Below are 15,569 nucleotides of genomic sequence, written 5' to 3' on the forward strand. Positions count from 1 at the left end.
TACTAATTGCTCATCCTTTGGGGGGGGGGAGCATCCAATAAATGACATGAGATACCCCTAAAGATTTTGCCTCTCCCGTTCCTTCTCTAGCCTTTCTCTCCATTCTCTCCAGTTTTGAATCCTTGTTGCTCTTTCAGGAAAATGATCTGGTTGCAGAAATGGGCTCCAATTGCTTTGAGGCAGAGAGGACTCCACTAGACACGAGAGAGAGTTCACTAGGTAAGGAGGAAGGAGTTTCTTCTCCATTTGGTCTTTCTGATGCTTTTGAAAGTAATCTGTGAGTTCTTTCAAAAAAAATTTTGGGGGGGGGGGAGACATTTGGGCCCAAGAGCCCAGAAGAGCACAACAAAGCTATGAAATAGGTACAACCGTCAAAATGTACATCTCAGAGAAGCATGCACTCCTGGCTTCCAACTAACCTTTGTCTCTCAGGTGAAAGAAGAATGCCAACAAGACCTCCTCACCCGTCTTTTCCTGGTGGTGGAGAGGAATCAGCAGCTGCAGAAGCAGATCAGGTAGGAGGAAGGAGCCTTGTGGGGAAAGAGGCTCAGGAGTGGGGCAGCCAGGGTTCCTCTGGGAATGAAGAAATATCTCTCTCCCTCTTTGCTTTTGTCAAAGCTGTACCAAACAAAGGCTGAAAGTGCCATTTAAGGAGGTCTATCTGCTGAAAATAAGGAAACAGCCTCCCCTCCTTAACTAGCTTTCTGTATGTTGCTAGTATTATTTATCAATACTTGCAGTTTTATTTATATATTTATGATTGAGTGCTCCGATGGGCTTCTAAGCAGTTGACATATCATAGAAACAGTGGCCAAGATTCCCCAACACCCCCTCCCCCCCAAAAAACAGACCATGGGGTGAAGAGAGAGGACGTCCTTTCATTTTTGCCTCCATATGCCCCGTTAAGTTGACTTTTGGTCATTGTGAGGTTCCCCCACCCCAAAACAGAGCATGGGGAAAGTACAGAGTGGATCCTCATCCCCAGCCTTTCCCCACCTTTAAACCAGGCCAAAACAGGGTCCCAGTGCCATTTCGGAGACAGGGACCTTGACTTACATCCATTTTGTCAATGGGGAACCCCATAGCCAACAAGCCCAGCTGGGGCCATAACACTGATCATGGATCCTAGTGCCTGAAGATTTTTAAGACAACCATCCTAGATGCCATCAAACCTGCCAGTCAGCAAACAGTGTAATGTCATAAACCGTCATACAGGGACTACACAGATGAACATCCATCTGAATACTACGTCCGTCTGGTAGCCGCCATGAAACATAGGCAGGGATTTATCTGGAAAACCTTCCAACATGAAGGGTGTTATAAATGGGTTCTTTAAGGACAAATCCATGTTTGACATCAGAAATGCCCTAAACCCGCATATTGGTTATGATGGGGAAAGCATTAGCAAGTTATTTCCAATAGCCAAATCAGTGTTCAACACCTTAGATGAGAGAAGTCAAAGGAGACCCCAGGCAGATCCAGGCAAGTATTAGCCCATAATTATTAAATGCTTAAGTTTGAAGGGATAGTGCAGGAGGCTAAGCAGGTAAGAGAGTTTAGAGGCCTCCCCCTTGAGCTGAAGAACAAGATACCCCCTTGGTTGTGGGGGCTGGAATCTAACCCTGTGCAACTCTTGAATCTGCCACAGCAGTCAAATTAAAATACAGCAAAGACCTGCCCTTTCCTTGTACCAAACAGTATCCTCTTCCAAAGGGAGCCATAATTGGACTCACATCCACGACAGAGGAATTATGGTCTATGTTTATAGGCAGCATGGCCTTGGGATAGAAAATTAACAGGGCCAGCTTCAACCAGCTGTACTCTGCTTCTCTGAAGGAATAACCCAAGCAGCAGGAACCTTCTAAGAGAGTTTGTGTACTGGTCCAGTAAACGCTTCCGCTGCGCCACCAGCAACAGCTCTCTTTGCAGAGTATTAATTAAGTCCAGTGCAGAGATTCTTGTTGCAGTACAAGCTTCAGAGTCTCAGCAGCAAAGAAATAACGACACAGGGAAGCCTGTCTTTCCAAAGACAGGTTTATTGCAGAAAGATAACAGAAACACCTCCGGAGCTTTCGGACATTTTTGCTTCACGCCCCCCACACACAGAGAAACAAACACTCTTTATATACTGAGCAACTTAACAACTTAACAACTTAACAACTTAACGAGCTTGACTACTTAAAGTTACATGACATTGCTAACTTGCCAGCGTCTTAGGTTTCACACCCTAACACCCCCTCTCGCTGGCAATACAAAAAACAAAATTACTTCAGACCCATTTCTTCACAAAAGTTTTCATGCCGCTGAAAACCAAGCGGTTTTGTAAAACCATCAGCTTGATTTTCATGACTGGGACAGTAATTTAATTTAACAATTCCTGCTTTTACCGTTTGACAAACATTTTGAAAGCGGATATCCAAATGTTTTGTACGACCTTTAAACTGCCCATTTTGTGCTAACTTAAGACACGGTTGATTATCACCCCATACAGTGATTGGAGTGATGGCCTTTTCATACATCTCTTGTGCCAAGCATTTGTAAAATTCTAGATCTCTACATAACTCAGATAAGGCACAGAACTCAGCTTCTGTTGACGACAAAGCAATCAGGTTCTGTTTCTTGGATCTCCACCCAATCAGAGAGTTACCAAATTTTATTACACAGCCAGACACTGATTTTCTATCCTTTAAATTTGCCCAGTCACTATCTGCCCAACAAGTAATCTGTGCTTGTCCTTCCGAAGATAATTCAAGGCAAAAATCTTTGGTGTATTGTAAATATCTTAACACTCTCTGAATTCCTTTCCATGCATTTACACTAGGTTTCGAAGCTTCTCTGCTGAGTAAGTTAACAGCATAAGCAATATCTGGTCTACTCCATTGCGAAAGATGAAGTAAGCTTCCCAGTGCTGACTGAAAGATTTCAGCACGCTTGAATTCAGCACTATCCTTGAACTCATTGTCTTTTACAAAACCCATTTCCATTGGTGTTCTAACACCTGCACACTCCGTCATGTTAAACTTTTTCAGCATTTGTAATATCTTGCCTTTTTGATTCAGTAGAAAACTGCCATTTTTGGTCCTATCTATCTGAACACCAAGATAGACCTTCACATCACCAAGATTCTTAACTTTGAAGTGTTTATTTAACTCTTTGGCTAGTTTTCTTACTTGTTCTTGTGTCTTTGAAGTATAAATCAGGTCATCTACATAAACAAGCAAAGATTCTTGAGCATCTCCTGAACTTCTGAAATATAAGCAATTGTCAGCCTTGCTCCTGCGAAAACCAATGCCTACCAAAACGTCATTCAAACACTCATTCCAATTATGAGCAGATTGCTTGAGTCCATAAATAGATTTATGTAGTTTCCATACCTGATTTGATTTACCAACTTTCAATCCTGGCGGTAGCTCCATATAGAGCTCTTCAGCCAAGTCTGAATGAAGATAAGCTGTAGAGACATCAAATTGATTCACTTTGAACCCTTTCTGAGCAGCAACTGCTAATAGTGCCCGTAGGGTTTCACTCCTTGAAGTGGGTGCATAGACTTCGGAATAATGTAACCCCTTTCTTTGTGTAAAACCTCGAGCTACAAGCCTTGCTTTGTACTCTGGTTTCCCCATCGCTGTTGTCTTTATTCTGTACACCCACCTACAACTTACTGCCTTGGTACCTTCTGGCAGTTTGGTGATGGAAAACACACCCAGTTCTTTCATAGAATTCAACTCCTTTTGCATGGCCTCACGCCACCTACTGGCCTCCTCCTGGGGTAATTGCTCAACCTCCTCAAAACTTTCAGGTTCGCAATTTGCCAAACCAGCCCAAACACTAATAGCTTGGTACCTTTCAGGAGGTTTACCTTTGTTGGTACGCTTAGAACGCCTTAGCAGTTCTTGCGATGTTCCTTCAGTTTCCCCCTCTGACCCAGAATCACTAGTCGTCACCTGTTTATCACTAGTAGTTGAAGAACTTTCTGATTCTGACTTTACACGTCTCTCTTGCTGTACAGGTGAACTTTTAGAGCTAGAAGATTCTGACTTTACAGACTTGGGTGAACTAGGCGATTTCTCACCCTCATCCTCAGACTCAAATTTCTCAGTCTGTTCTGGAACTAATACCTGCCCTGGGGCCTGAGTTTCATTGCTACTGTTCACCACATCAAATAGTATGTCAGGATTTCCATGAATTTTATTCCAACCATCCTGTTCACAAAATTCCGCACTTCTGCTGATTGTGACTTTCGTTTGATTGCCTTCTACATTCACAAATCTCCAACCTTTTGTGTTTGCTTGATAACCACAGAAAATCATTTCTTTAGACCTAGGATCGCCTTTCCTACGTTGTGCCCTAGGCACCAGCACATAAGCACGACATCCAAAAACTCTTAGATGATCAATTTTTGGTTTTTTTCCAAACAGCATGAAGTAAGGAGTGTTGCCTACTGTGCTATTGTACACTCTGTTAAAAGTATAATTCGCATACAGTGCAGCCTCAGCCCAAAAACGCTGTGGAAGTCCAGAATCAAACAGCAAAGCAGCAATGGCTTCCTGTATTGTTCGAAATTTTCTTTCGGCAACTGCATTCTCCTGTGGTGAATAGGGATTGGTAAGTCTATGAACTATACCTTTCCTTTTTAACCACGTCTCCAGCGTGTGGTTCACATATTCCCCACCACGATCTGATTGTATTTTACGTACCCTGGTGTCAAATTTACATTCGACTTCTGCAATCCAATCCATCAGGATGGAAGCTGCTTGTGATTTTTCTTTCAGAAAGAAAACCCAACTAGCCCTTGAAAAGTCATCCACCAAAATTTGCATAAATCTCGCACCTCCAAGCGATTTGACTGGCATAGGGCCACACACGTCTGTGTGCACAAGTTCAAAGGGTTTCTTGCTTACTCTATCAGATCTAGGATAGTTACATGTCTTAACCTTAGCATGTTTACAAGCACAACAATCCAGAAAATTTGGACAGGGTTTAATGTTACACCCCTCAGCTAAATCTGGCATCTTGCTTACATACTTAAAGCATATATGAGCTAACCTTCTGTGTAGTAGATGTGCACAACCTGTATGAGGAGCCTTATTTACACACTTAGCTTGCACTTCACCTGTTGAACATCTACCTGCTGCTAATTGCTCTTCAACCAAAACAAAAAGCCCATCCTCACAGGGAATTTTAACTAGCTCCTTCCCCTGTTTCGAAATGGTGCACACATCATTTTCAAACTCAACCTTAAAACCACTTTTTACCAGGCATGACACACTCAAAAGTCCATTCTTCATTCCTGGAAGAACAAAAACAGGAAGGTTAGTTTGCAAACAGTTAACATAAATTGTGCCTTTAAGGTTCATTTCTCGTTTACTATTGTCTGCTATAGTCACGGTTTTTGCAACTGGCAATGTCTTGCAGTTCATCAAGCGGCCACTAGATGTCGCTGGAACTAAACTGTGACTTGCTCCACTGTCAATTATCCACTTCAAAGTTTGTTGGCTCCTTTTAGGACTCTGTTGTGCTGCCATTGCAGATAGTCCCTTATCAGCACCTGCTCCCCCTCTGGATCGTTGATTCTTGTAGTTCTCACGTCGTCTTCCCCTGTAACTCCGGAAACTGGCCTTGGACTGTTGAAATTCCTGTTGCTTTTCTGGACACTTTGCTATCAAATGAAACCTGCTGCCACATCGAAAACATGACTTGCTGGCCATAGCAGACACTTGTGAGGCTTCCTTACAGCTCTGCCTGCTAGTTTCCCCACGCTGGGAATTATCTGAACATCCAACCCTTGGGGTATTTGAATTATCAATACGTTTTCGATGATGTTGATATTCTTGTTCACACAATCTACCAGTCACATAATTCATATTCAGCTGGTCCTCTGGCAAAACTTGTAAAGTTAGCACTAAGTTTTCAAACCCTGCATGCAGGCTGCTAAGCAGAGTATAAACTTTAATATTTTCAGGAAAGTTCACACCTAAAGATGACAGTTGGTTGAAATACTCAGTCATCTGTGACGTGTGTTCAACCACACTATCCCCTGGCTTCAGTTTCAACTCATACAAAGCACATATAATGTTCACCTTCTCTCCGGGCGTGGCTCTATGGTGAATTCGCCTAAGAGCTTCCCAAATTTCAAATGCAGACCTTAAATTTTCCACATGAGGTAATTGGGAATCGTCTATCGATACCATCAACATGCATCTAGCTTTAGTGTCCATTTTATCATGTTCCCTGTTCTGGGCATGTGCAGCAGCCTGTTGCTCTGCTGTGGCATCTGCTGCAACAGCCACAAACGGCTTTCGCCTCTGGACATAGTCAGCCCACACTTCTTTGGCTTCCAACCAGACTTGAGCCCTCTTAGACCACTGCACGTAATTAGCAGAGTTCAACTTTGTAAAGGGAACCTGGAAATTTTCCGCTGCCATTCTTGGGGTCTGCTGCTACTCCCTCTGTGTGCCCTTTCTTCTCTTTCCCCTTGGGATTTGTTTTACTCACTTTTCAGACGCCTCCAGCCTCCTTTAAGAGCTGGATTTACGACCAAGCCGGTCTTCTCTCATCCAAAAGCTGCTTTCACTTTCTCTGCACACAATACAGCTGTAGAAACGTAGAAGGAGTCCATAACCTAAGAGAGTTTGTGTACTGGTCCAGTAAACGCTTCCGCTGCGCCACCAGCAACAGCTCTCTTTGCAGAGTATTAATTAAGTCCAGTGCAGAGATTCTTGTTGCAGTACAAGCTTCAGAGTCTCAGCAGCAAAGAAATAACGACACAGGGAAGCCTGTCTTTCCAAAGACAGGTTTATTGCAGAAAGATAACAGAAACACCTCCGGAGCTTTCGGACATTTTTGCTTCACGCCCCCCACACACAGAGAAACAAACACTCTTTATATACTGAGCAACTTAACAACTTAACAACTTAACAACTTAACGAGCTTGACTACTTAAAGTTACATGACATTGCTAACTTGCCAGCGTCTTAGGTTTCACACCCTAACACCTTCTGCTCATTTCCAGGCAGAATGGAAAAAATTGCTGATCATCTAGAGACTAGACGCTTGCAGCTTGTAGCAGCTTGTAGCATGTGAGACCCAGACAAGTTTCCAGAACCTTCTTGAATCAATAGAATAGGAAAGATCTCGGCATATTAGACCGATACTTTCTGTCCCAAAAACTGCAAGTCATGTCAGTAATACCTATTCACAAGCCTTGAATTTTACCCCAGATCCTTTTTGGCTGGTCCAAGATTTAAGACTTGTGTACCATTTTGTGGTCCAAAAACACCCAGTGGTACCCAACCCTCAGAGCGCCATCCCTGCCGGGACCAAGTGATACAGCGTAGTGGACCTTTGCTCAGCATTTTTTAGTCTTCTCACTGCAATTAACACAACACAGCAATGAACAGGCAGGAAACAACACCACAAAGTGTAGTAGATAAACTTTAGGCTGCCTTAGGGAAGAACCCTTGTCTTTTTCCTTTCAGGGTCCTCTGTGCTTTGAAGATGTAGCTGTGCATTTCACGGAGGAGGAGTGGGCGTTGTTGGATCCTGACCAGAGATCTTTGCATAAGGAAGTCATGGAGGAGAATCGTGGGATCATGGCCTCCCTCAGTAAGGCTCCCAGTTGGAGGATAATATCTGCTTTGAAATTCCATATATCGATCTATGTATCATCTATCTATTTATATCTATCTATCTATCTATCTATCTATCTATCTATCTCAAAATGAGAAACCTGCCAGATGTTTTTGGGGCCCAACAGCACCACCTACAGCACCTGGGATTCGAACACTTCACAGGTCACCATAACTGGAGGGGTATGGATTGTTTCATCTCTGAAAATTCCTCCTCCAGTTACGACTTTTAAAAATCCTGATCAGCCTGCTCTGAAGTGCCCAGGCCTTCATAAATTTAGTTTTCAGAATTTTTAGGAAAGTGAAAGTAGATTCTGTCAGGATTTGAGTCTTTGTTTTTGCTTCCGTCTGTTTTTGGTTGACCAAAGAGTCTATGGACCTTGGAAATGGAGCAACAAACAGGTGACTGACAATAGAGATGCAGAAAATTCCATGATTCGGCCAAACAAAATCCATTCAACAAAAGAGCCAGGTTTTGCACATCTCAGGTTCCCACAAATAGGTCCATGAATACCAGTCAACAAAGGCAGTGAACCCTGTAGTAAGACCTCATGCCTAACCCTCTTCCGTTCTTCCACTATCACAAGAGTTAGTTTTCATTGTGCAGTCATTTGGGGATCCATTTATTTCTGAGGTTCTAATCCATTTCTTTCTTCATCACAGGTGGTGTTGAATTGGAAATGAAGAACAAGGGAGAACATGACAAAATCCACACAGTAGAGAAACCATATGAATATGTGGAGTGTGGAGAGAACTCCATCTCCCTTTCCACTCCCTATCAAATAAATCCTATTGGGATGAAACCATATCAGTGTTTGGAATGTGGAAAGAAATTCAGTCAGAGCTCCAATCTCACTTCCCACCAAAGAATTCATACCGGGGAGAAACCATATCAGTGCTTGGAATGTGGAAAGAGATTCAGTCAGAGCTCCAATCTCACTTCCCACCAAAGAATTCATACCGGGGACAAGCCCTATCAATGTTTGGAATGTGGAAAGAGATTCAGTCATAGCTCCGGTCTCACTTCCCATCAAAGAATTCATACTGGGGAGAAACCCTATCAGTGTTTGGAATGTGGAAAGAGCTTCAGTCAAAGCTCCAGTCTCACTTCCCACCAAAGAATTCATACAGGGGAGAAACCTTATCAATGCTTCGAATGTGGAAAGAGCTTTAGTCACATGGCCATTCTCACTTCCCATCAAAGAATTCATACAGGGGAGAAACCTTATCAATGCTTCGAATGTGGAAATAGCTTCAGAAAAAGCATCCATCTCACAGTCCATCTAAGAATTCATTCAGGGCAGAAACCATATCAGTGCTTGGAATGTGGAAAGAGCTTCGGTACAAAGAATCATCTGACTATCCATCAAAGAATTCATACAGGGGAGAAACCCTATCAATGCTCTGAATGTGGAAAGAGCTTCATTCACAAGGTCAGTCTCACTTCCCATCAAAGAATCCATACAGGGGAGAAACCCTATCAGTGTCTGGAATGTGGAAAGATCTTCAGTCACAGTGGCTCTCTCAGTTTACATCAAAGAATTCATACAGGGCAAAAGCCATATCTGTGCTTAAAATGTGGAAAGAGATTTGATCGGAGCTCCACTCTCACCAACCATCAAATAACTCATACAGGGGAGAAATCATATCAGTGCTTGGAATGTGGAAAGAGCTTCACCCAGAAGCAAAGTCTCACTGCCCATCAGAGAATTCATACACTGGAGAAACCATTTCAATGTCAAGAGTGTGGAAAGAGCTTCAGTTGGAAGGAAAGTCTCAATTCCCATCAAAGAATTCATACAGGGGAGAAACCATATCAATGTTTGGAATGTGGAAAGAACTTCAATCATAGCTCCAATCTCACCTCCCATCAAAGAATCCATGCAGGGGAGAAACCCTATAAGTGTCTGGAATGTGGAAAGTGCTTCAGTCGGAAGGACAATCTCATTTCCCATCAAAGAATCCATATGGGGAGAAACCATAACAGCGCTTGGAATGTGGAAAGAGCTTCAGAGGACCAAGCCCACTTTCCATCCAAGAACTCTCAGCAGGAGAATAGTTGAATTGTAGGATCATAGTGTTGGGAGACGGAGACAGCATCTTAAAAAGCAGAGACATCACCTTACCGACAAAGGTCCGTAAAGTTAAAGCTATGGTTTTCCCAGTAGTGATGTATAGAAGTGAGAGCTGGACCATCAAGAAGGCTGATTGCCGAAGAATGGATGCTTTTGAATTCTGGTGCTGGAGGAGACTCTTGAGAGTCCCATGGGCTGCAAGAAGATCAAACGTATCTGTCAGGGTTGCTTCCAGATCCTAGCTCACAGAGGATCACGCCAGCCAGCGATCATTAAATAAAAGTCTTTATTGAGTTACAGTCTCCATTCTCAAGCTGCTGCGTGCAACTCTACGTCTTATGCTTAGATTGGCGAAGCTCCGTCTGATTCTCCGCCCCTTGTGCACCAACTTAATATCCTAGCCCTGCTCCACCTTTTCCGCCTGACAGCTCTCCTCTGGGTCCCTCTGCCCCCCTGGATCTCTTCCTTCCGGGATTCTTCTGACGCTGACTCCCCGGACCCTCCTGTCTCCTTGCGCCGGGCTTTAGGACCTGGCTCCCTTTCCGGGCTGCCTACTGCGCCACCTTCCTGTGCATTTGAACTTGGCGCGCGCGCCCAACCTTCCACCTTCCGTCTAACCGTCTCTTCGCTCCCTGATGGAGGTGTGGCCACTCCTGACTCGTGCCCTCCCCCCTGTTGTGAGCTGCCAGCGCTTGCCCCCTGGCTCCCTTCCTCTTCCCTGCTCTCTGGCGGTGACGCTGGTCCCGATTTCCAACTGCTCCCCTCTGAGTCCCCTCTGGCTCTTTCTTCCTGGGGTGTCCCCCTAGTCTCCCCCCTTGCCCTGGCCACTGGTGCTCCTTTTTGTGAATCTTCTGATTCACTGGAAAGACTCGGAGATCTCGGGTCGTCGTCATCACTCATCTTTTCTTCTGCCTCCTCCCCCTCGCTCTCTGTTTCCTCCCTTGCCCTCGCCTCTGCTCCTGAACCCCTGACATCCATCCCCCCCTCGAAGCCCCCTCTTCCCCCCTCCCCTCCTTCCGGTGCGGGAGCTGGGTGCTGCCGTGTCAAGGGGACGAATGTCGGGTACAGTTCGCTTCCCGTGGCGGGCCTCCATCTGAATTCTTCCGGTTCTTCCTCCCTGCTCTCGTCGACTACGGTCACCTCTGCTTCCATCTCTGTGCCGCCGTGCTCGAAACCCGGGTCGTCCCCGAAAACGTCCATGTCCGTCTCTCCCTCGCTTCCTTCTGGAGACGTTGCTCGTCCTGGACCCTCCAGCCACTTTCTGCGCCACTGCTCCTCTGGTCGATCATCCCACCAATACGAGGGTTCTGAAGCAGATCCCGAGGGTGACCCCTCCGGGGAACGGGCGTCTCGTGGCGGTTCCTCATCCGAGTCGAACCCCCGGAACGTGCTGGTTGAAAGCGTGGGCGTGAAAAGCCAGTCGTCGAAAAAGTCCGCTGGCATTGGCCTATGTGGGAAGAGGGCATGAAACTCTTCCTTGAGCAGAGGTTCGTCTAAAGCGTAGCCCGGCACCCAGCTGTTGGCACTGGCCGGGGTGCCCTCCTTAGCGGGAAGGTATTCTACCCCCTCTTCCCCCCATCTGGAGTCCAAAATCTCCGTGACTTCGTTGATGCTCACCTCCTGTGCCACTCCCCTTTGCCCGGTTTCCTCTCGGAGCGGACTCGGCGCCGTTCCTGTTTCTTGAAACCTGTGCGGTGCCTTGTAGGGAGTGAGCACCGATCTGTGGAACACCGGATGCATCCTGGAACCTTCCGGAAGCGCCAGCCTGAAAGCCACCGGGTTGACCTGCTCGTCGACTTGGTAGGGCCCCAGTTGTTTATGCCCTAGTTTCTTCTTCGCCAACGACCTGACCGGCACTGCGTGGGCTGCTAACCAGACCCAGTCTCCCACCTGGATCTCTTCGCCAACCCTTCTGTGTTTGTCCGCCTGTACCTTGTATGCGTGTTTAGCCAGCTCCAGGTGCCGCCGCAGCTGATCGTGGACCTCCTGCAACTCCGACGCGAACGCATCTGCTGTCTGCGGCTCCTCCTCCCCCCGTCTTTCCAGTCCCGGGAAGGTTCTGGGGTGCCTCCCGTTGTTGGCGAAGAACGGCGTGACCCCCGTGGACACGTGCTTCGTGTTGTTGTAGGCGAACTCGGCGAGAGGCAGGTAATCCACCCACGTCGCCGGCTGTTGATTTGCATAGCATCTCAGGTACTGCTGAATGATGGCATTGACCCGCTCCGCTTGCCCGTTGGTCTGTGGGTTTCTGGCCGACGCCAGGTTGATCGTGACGTTGAGGAAGCCCATCAGCTTCTGCCAGAAGTTCGAGATGAACTGCCGCCCTCGGTCGGACAGAATAGACCGCGGCAGACCGTGAACCTTGAACACGTGATCTATGAACAGTTTGGCGGTTTGTTCCGCCGTGGCCACCTTGGCACACGGAATGAAATGTGCCATCTTGGAGAACAAGTCCACCACCACCAGCACAGCCGTCTTGCCCCTCGAACTGGGCAGATCCGTGACAAAGTCTAGGGCCACTCTCTCCCATGGTTCGCACGGAGTTTGCAGCGGTTCCAGCAGTCCGGCCGGCGGTTTGTGTACTGGTTTGGCCCTCTGGCAGGTGTCACACCTCGCCACGTAGTCCGCGACTTCCCCTCTCATTCCGGGCCACCAGAAGTCCCTGGCGACTAATTCCACCGTCTTCTCCTTGCCAAAGTGCCCGGCAGTGGGCGCGTCGTGCAGCTGCTGCAGTACCTTGGCACGAAGTTCGTCTCCCGGCACGTAGATGGCCCCTTTATGGAGGAGCAATCCATCTCGCAGTTGGAACTCGTCGGTCGCTGCCGTGCCCCTGTGCACGTCTGCCATCTTAGCTTGCGCGAAAGAGTCATCCTGCAAAGCTCGTCGCACTGCCTCCAGGTCAACTGTCGCCGCAGCGCACGCCCACACTGTCGGTGCGAAGATGTGCATGGCGGTCGCTGGCGTTGCCTCCTCCAGATACTGTGGCTTCCGGGAGAGCGCATCCGCCATGACGTTGGTGTCCCCCGGGACATACTCAATTCGGAAGTCGAAGTTAGCAAAGAACTCAGCCCAGCGTATTTGCCTCTGGTTCAGGAACTGTGCCGTGCGCCAGTGCTCCAGATTCTTGTGGTCTGTGCAGACCTGCACCGTGTGCTTGGCTCCGATCAGGAAGTGCCTCCATGCTTTGAATGCTGCATGAATAGCCAGCAACTCCCTGTCCCAGATGGTGTAGTTCTGTTCGGACTTGCTGAGCTTCCTGGAGTAAAACGCTCCCGGCCTCCAAACCCCCTGCGGGTCCTTCTGCAGCAGGACGGCTCCGACGGCCCTGTCTGAGGCGTCTGTTTCAACCCTCATCGGCCTGCTGGGGTTGACATGAAGCAGCTGTTCTTCCGACGCGAAGAGACGCTTGAGTGCCTGAAAGGACTGCTCCGCCTGCGCTGTCCAGATGAACTTCTTTTTCTTGGAGCTGAGCGTGTCCGTGATGGCCGCTGTCTGCATGGCAAAGCCTTTGATAAACTTGCGATAGAAGTTCGCGAAGCCGACAAACCGTTGGACCTCCTTCCGGTTGCGTGGGCTCTTCCAATCCAACACCGCTCGAACCTTGGCGCTGTCCATGGCGAGCCCCTTGTCAGACAACTTGTAGCCCAGGAAATCCACCTCCGTTACGTCGAATTGGCACTTCTCCAGCTTGGCGTACAGCCTATGTTGCTGCAGCCTGCTCAGCACTTCCCTGACGTGTCTGTCATGCTCCTGCTGCGATTCCGAAAAGATCAGGATGTCATCCAAGAAACAGACGCACGTCTTGTAGAGGAGCCCCTCCAACACGTGATGCATGAAAGCTTGAAAAACGTGGGAGCCATTTTGCAATCCAAAAGGCATAACTCTATATTCGTAGGTGCCCAGGGGCGTGAATATGGCTGTCTTCCACTCATCTCCTTCCCGCATGCGAATGAGGTTGTACGCCCCTCGCAGGTCCAACTTGGTGAACACGCTGCCCTTGCGTACTTTTGCGAGGAGGTCGTCGATTCGGGGCATGGGGAAGTCCGATGGCTTGGTGACACTGTTCAAAATGCGGTAGTCCACTACGAGTCTTTTTTGGGGCGTGTCTCGCTTCTTCACAAAGAATACAGGACTGCCCCCCGCTGCCTGGGACTCTCGGATGAAACCGCGCTTCAAATTATGATCTATGAACTCTTTGAGTTCCTGCAGTTCGTCTTCAGACATGGAATACAGCTTCCCTTTGGGCAGCGCCGCCCCCGGCAGCAGGTCAATTTTGCAGTCATATGGTCTGTGGGGGGGTAGCTTGTCTGCCTCCTTCTCGCAGAAAACCTCCAAAAATTCTGCGTACTTGTGGGGAATCGCTTGCAGCGTGCCTAGCAGCAGCTGTGATTCCTCTTGCTCCCCTTCCTGCTGGGGCATGATGCAGTGTTCAGCACAAAAGGAAGAGCCGAAGGTCAGCTGCCTCTGGTACCAAGCCAGCGCCGGGCTGTGCTTGTTCAGCCAACTCATGCCCAATACAATAGGCGTGTCCGAGAGTTGAGTGACGTTGAAGCTGATGATTTCCCTGTGATTTCCAAGCCGCAGCACCATAGGTGGCGTCTGCTTCACCACTTGCCCCCCTAGCAGCTCCCTGCCATCCACCGTGACAACCTGCAGGGGCAGCGTGGCAGGCAGCAACTGTATAGCGTGCCGGTCGACAAAGTCCTGCCCTATGAAGTCTGCATTGCTTCCCGAGTCGACGGTGATTGGCACGTCCATGGTGATTCCATTGGGCAGCTGGAGAGATGCGGTGAGCCTCACTACTGGCTTGGGCGGAAGGGGGTCCATGGGCTGTAAAATCTCTGGGGACTGCTTCACTGAGACGTCTGGCTGGGCCCCAGTGCCTCTTCCTCCAGCCAGACTGCGTCGTTTCCCTGCTGTGGTTCTCCGTGCTGCGTTGCTGCAGTCACCATTGCTGAGGCTGCAGTGTGCTTGTGGAGCCTCCGGGGACACTCTTTCGCCAAATGGCCTGGATCCTCGCAGATGTAACACTTCCTGTTCCCTCTAGGAGGCTTCGCTTTCACTGCTGCCGGTGCTAGGGCTCTGGCTGCTGTCTGAGCCCTTGCACTCCCAACCTCCATCGGTTCCACCCCTCCCCCTGTTGGAGGCGTGGATTGCGCACGCGCTGCTTCTCTGGGAAGGAAGGAGGAGCCCCTGGCTGGTTCGCGCCCTTCGTCCCTGCTCCATGGGCGTTCTTCCAGCCGCACCCCCACCGCCAGCGCCCTCTGAACGATCTCCTGCGTGGTCCGGGGTCTCTCCCCCCTCGCAATCTCATCTTTAATCGAGCTGTGCAAGCCCTCCCAAAACAGGTCTCTGACAGGGGCCGAATCTCTGTCCCATTCCAGGGCACTGACCAAAGCGAAAAAGCGGGCATGGTACTGTCTTACGCTGGCCCTCCCTTGCCTTAGTCCATGCACCTCCTTCCGGGCAAGATCCACGTCAATGCTTGATAAAAAACACCCATCCATCGCTTTAATAAAGGCGTCCGCATTTTGGAGCGCAGGATCCTTATCTCTCCACAAATTGCGCAGCCATGCCTTAGCGTCTCCATGCAAATGGGACATAATGAACCCCACCTTCTCTTGTTCATCTCTAAAGTCTTTGTGCAACAGTTGCAGTGCACACATTACGTCTGCTCTAAAGTTGGGGTACTGTTGCAAATTCCCATCGAAGTGAGAGACCAGACCGCCTGTGCGTCTCCCCAACCCAATCCCCTCTGGTTTGGGTGTCTGTTGCCCTTGCTTCGTAAGCACGTCCAACCTGACCTGGAGATCCCTGTAGGCGGCAGCTGCTTCCTCCTCTCTCTTCCTGGACGCCAGCGCCTCGG

The 15,569-nt window shown here is 48.5% G+C and overlaps 1 protein-coding gene across 11 annotated transcripts in view; it reads left to right on the forward strand.

The window, feature by feature from the left end:
* Window positions 1–9,874, forward strand: part of LOC309517944 (uncharacterized protein) — a 39,913-nt gene extending 30,039 nt beyond the window's left edge. For 7 of the 11 annotated variants that reach the window (XM_082197619.1, XM_082197624.1, XM_082197618.1 and 4 more), the window contains exons 3-6: window positions 138–219; window positions 433–515; window positions 7,479–7,605; window positions 8,292–9,874. In XM_082197619.1, coding sequence (XP_082053745.1) covers window positions 138–219; window positions 433–515; window positions 7,479–7,605; window positions 8,292–9,691 — 1,692 coding nt within the window. In that variant the 3' untranslated portion in view covers window positions 9,692–9,874. Of the gene's footprint in view, window positions 1–112; window positions 220–432; window positions 516–7,478; window positions 7,606–8,291 lie in introns of all 11 variants that reach the window. The other 4 variants (XM_082197622.1, XM_082197616.1, XM_082197617.1 and 1 more) reach the window with 3 other exon arrangements.
* The last annotated feature ends 5,695 nt before the right edge of the window (window positions 9,875–15,569 follow it).

The sequence above is a fragment of the Podarcis vaucheri genome, assembly GCF_965113315.1.
Source record: "Podarcis vaucheri genome assembly, chromosome: 13".
Taxonomy (NCBI): Eukaryota; Metazoa; Chordata; class Lepidosauria; order Squamata; family Lacertidae; genus Podarcis; species Podarcis vaucheri.